Source organism: Merops nubicus, unplaced genomic scaffold (genome assembly GCF_000691845.1).
Source record: "Merops nubicus isolate BGI_N331 unplaced genomic scaffold, ASM69184v1 scaffold7900, whole genome shotgun sequence".
NCBI classification, from domain to species: Eukaryota; Metazoa; Chordata; class Aves; order Coraciiformes; family Meropidae; genus Merops; species Merops nubicus.
In genome coordinates this window covers 1-2,721 of record NW_008583484.1, presented here as the reverse complement: position 1 = coordinate 2,721, position 2,721 = coordinate 1, and the positions used below count along the sequence as shown (strand labels likewise).

The 2,721-nt window shown below is 44.5% G+C and overlaps 1 protein-coding gene across 1 annotated transcript in view; it reads right to left on the bottom strand.

Moving 5' to 3' along the window:
- RAD54L (RAD54-like (S. cerevisiae)) overlaps positions 1 to 1,835 on the bottom strand; it is a gene marked incomplete at its 5' end in the record, with an annotated part of 17,632 nt that extends 15,797 nt beyond the window's left edge. The window contains 2 exons of the mRNA XM_008940859.1: positions 918 to 978; positions 1,716 to 1,835. Of these exons, the coding sequence (XP_008939107.1) occupies positions 918 to 978; positions 1,716 to 1,835 (181 nt within the window). The remainder of the gene's footprint in view (positions 1 to 917; positions 979 to 1,715) is intronic.
- Positions 1,836 to 2,721: the final 886 nt, after the last annotated feature.

The following is a 2,721-nucleotide window of genomic DNA, read 5'->3' as shown; positions in this document are numbered from 1 at the left end:
CTGTCAAAACAGAGTTGGCTAACTGTGTTCCTAGGATTGATTTAGCTTGAGAACGATTCAAGCAGGGTCATTTTGCCCACTGCTCATTAAAGCTCCTTGCAAAAGGAGAGTGTATCACAAGCTGAGGCAACAGTGCATGCACACCAAGAAAAGAGCACAGGGAACAGCCTCAGTGCCCAAGTAAGGTAAAGATAACAGTCACAGAAAGCAGCTTCCCCAGTTACAGTTCTGTTTCAGCCTCCTGACAAATCTGCTTTTCCACAAGCAGAATTTGTAAAACTGTTTTTGGGCTTCCCATTTCATAGCCAGTGTCTGCTTACAGACATAAAAAAAAGCTTGAGTGAAACTGGTTGATCTGCATTTGAATTTTTCAGCTGGAGGGTGAAGGGGAGGAAGGGGACAAGAACAGGCCCATTTGTTTCTGAGGTCTTGTGTTTCTCTGATTCAAATCAGCTGAGGCTTTGAACTTCAAAACTGCGTTACTTTGAAGATCACCTTGAAACTCAACACACCAAGAAAAGTAGAAAGAAAACTGGCATATACTATCTTTCTCACCTACAGCCTTCTGTCTGTTAGTATCATTAGGGTATTGTTTAGATGGTAAACCTTCAGCACTTGGAATTAATCTTGCTTTTGTATTAGTGAGCTGCTGTACAATCTTCTGGCACTACATCAAACACAGAGCAGTAAAAACACAAAATCCAACCCTGAAATGTAAGATTTTTCCAAACTAAATGCTAGTAAGAAATATGAAGACTTTGTTAATGTGCCAGTATTTTTCTTTCAAAATTAAGTCAGGATTTCTGGAACACATGCACCAGTGCAAAAAACCCCCAATAATCCTCACAAATATTTTGACAGGCCTGAGCATCACCCGTTTTACCCGAGTCAGTCAACACAGACAATACTCATCTTACCTTTATAATTTGGAATGGGGACTTTGAAGGGTTTGGACAAAATGCTGCGGATAAAAGCCTCCTAGGAATTCAGAAAAAAAAACAAACAAAACCACGCTTAAGAAGTCTGAAATCAGTCATTGCTCAAGAAGGCAAGCCCAGGGCATTTTGTAAGAACTCAGGTTTTGCTGGGAGTCCCTCTATTCAAGCTTTAACTCCATCTATTTTCAAGAATATCCAAATGGAGGAAAGTAACAAATCAATACGATTTCCTCCCCAACTCTGCTTTTCAAAACTATATTCCTTTGTGTTTTCTAACATGCAGAACTGATTTTTCATAACTCCCATCTTCTCAAATCCACTAGCGTTAATCACTTCTTTATATGCTATTGCTTCCCCCACCTTGGTAATTAATTTCAATTAAAGCAGTTAACTTCCCCTAAAGGAGCTAGCTTACCATTGTGAGAACAACCACGCCAGACCAGCAAGCGCCCAGCTAGTCCAGCACCCTGTCTCCAGGAGTGGAAGCTCAGAGAGAACTGGGCAAGCAGAGAGCACTTGAACCACCTGTGTGGAAAGCTACCTATGTTCCTTCACCTAGACCCCACAGAACTCTTAGTCAGGATTTCCATTGTAGAAAGTACCCTTACCACAGCTCCTTCAACATTAAATGGCTGGAGGTAGCAAAAGGTGTCGCTCCTGAAGACTCTGCGCGCGGCACTTCCATAACATCTCTGATTAAATGGATCCATGGAAGCATTTGGATTCCCTTGATCAATGAGCTCCACATGCAACCCACCAGCAGAAACACCCACTTACATGTTGGCTGCTATCCAGGCAGTGAGGCCTGTTGGTCAACTGAGTCAAAGGCTTCCGGAAAGGCGACCGGTAACATTCTTCACTCTCTGTCTCATTGACAGGCTTCTGCCTCTTCCGAGTCTGAAAAACATAATTGCAACAAACCAGCTCAGGGACAGCTGGTGACACCAGAAGATAGCTGCATTGCTGTCACACTCAGTAAGCACCTAACCACACAAGCAATCCACCCAGCCAGCTGAGTATCTCTGAACAGAAACAATCACAACACACCCCCACTGCCAAAGGACAGAGCCAGCAACACCACCAAGGTCACCATGCCCTAAAGTTTAACCTGCACAAGGGCCAAAATATCTTCCTAATTACAAAAACAGCTACTCTTTTCTAAATTGTAAAAGGGCAGGCTTCTTTGTGCTAAGATTTGTCCTGACCACCCTCCCCTGAAAAAAAAACAAGGAAGAAAAGGCAGCATCAACAGCATGGAACTACATGAAAGTCCCCAGAGGGTCCCAAGGCATCTGTTGTTACACAGGCGAAGGGCCTCACATGGAAACTGAAATTTCAGATGCTCAGCAAGGCATGAAGATAAATAAGTCGTTGATCTGGTTCCTAATTTAACACAGTCCTCTTCAGATCGAGGCATAGTTTTAACCACCTGCTGGCACAGAAAAAGGGATTTGGTGCAACAAGCACCAGGTGAGACTCTCTGAGCTGTATGACATAGAACGTAACAGCATCGTGGGACTCTGTCTTGCCCTCAACTTCTACCTCTTCCAGATCATCAGCTCTCCCACAGACACCTGGGAAACTTTCCCAGGGATAACTTTTTTTTTTCCATAACCACAAAGCACCACCTATACACTACGATGCTCTTCCACCAGCTACGAGCCCAGACCTAAGTTTTCTGCCCAGCTGGCGAGAAAAGCGTAAGACTGGGGCCTGACCCTCAGGGCACAGAGTTCGGAGGCGGCAGCAACGTGCGGTCAGGCACCGGAGCCTGAGCCGGGCA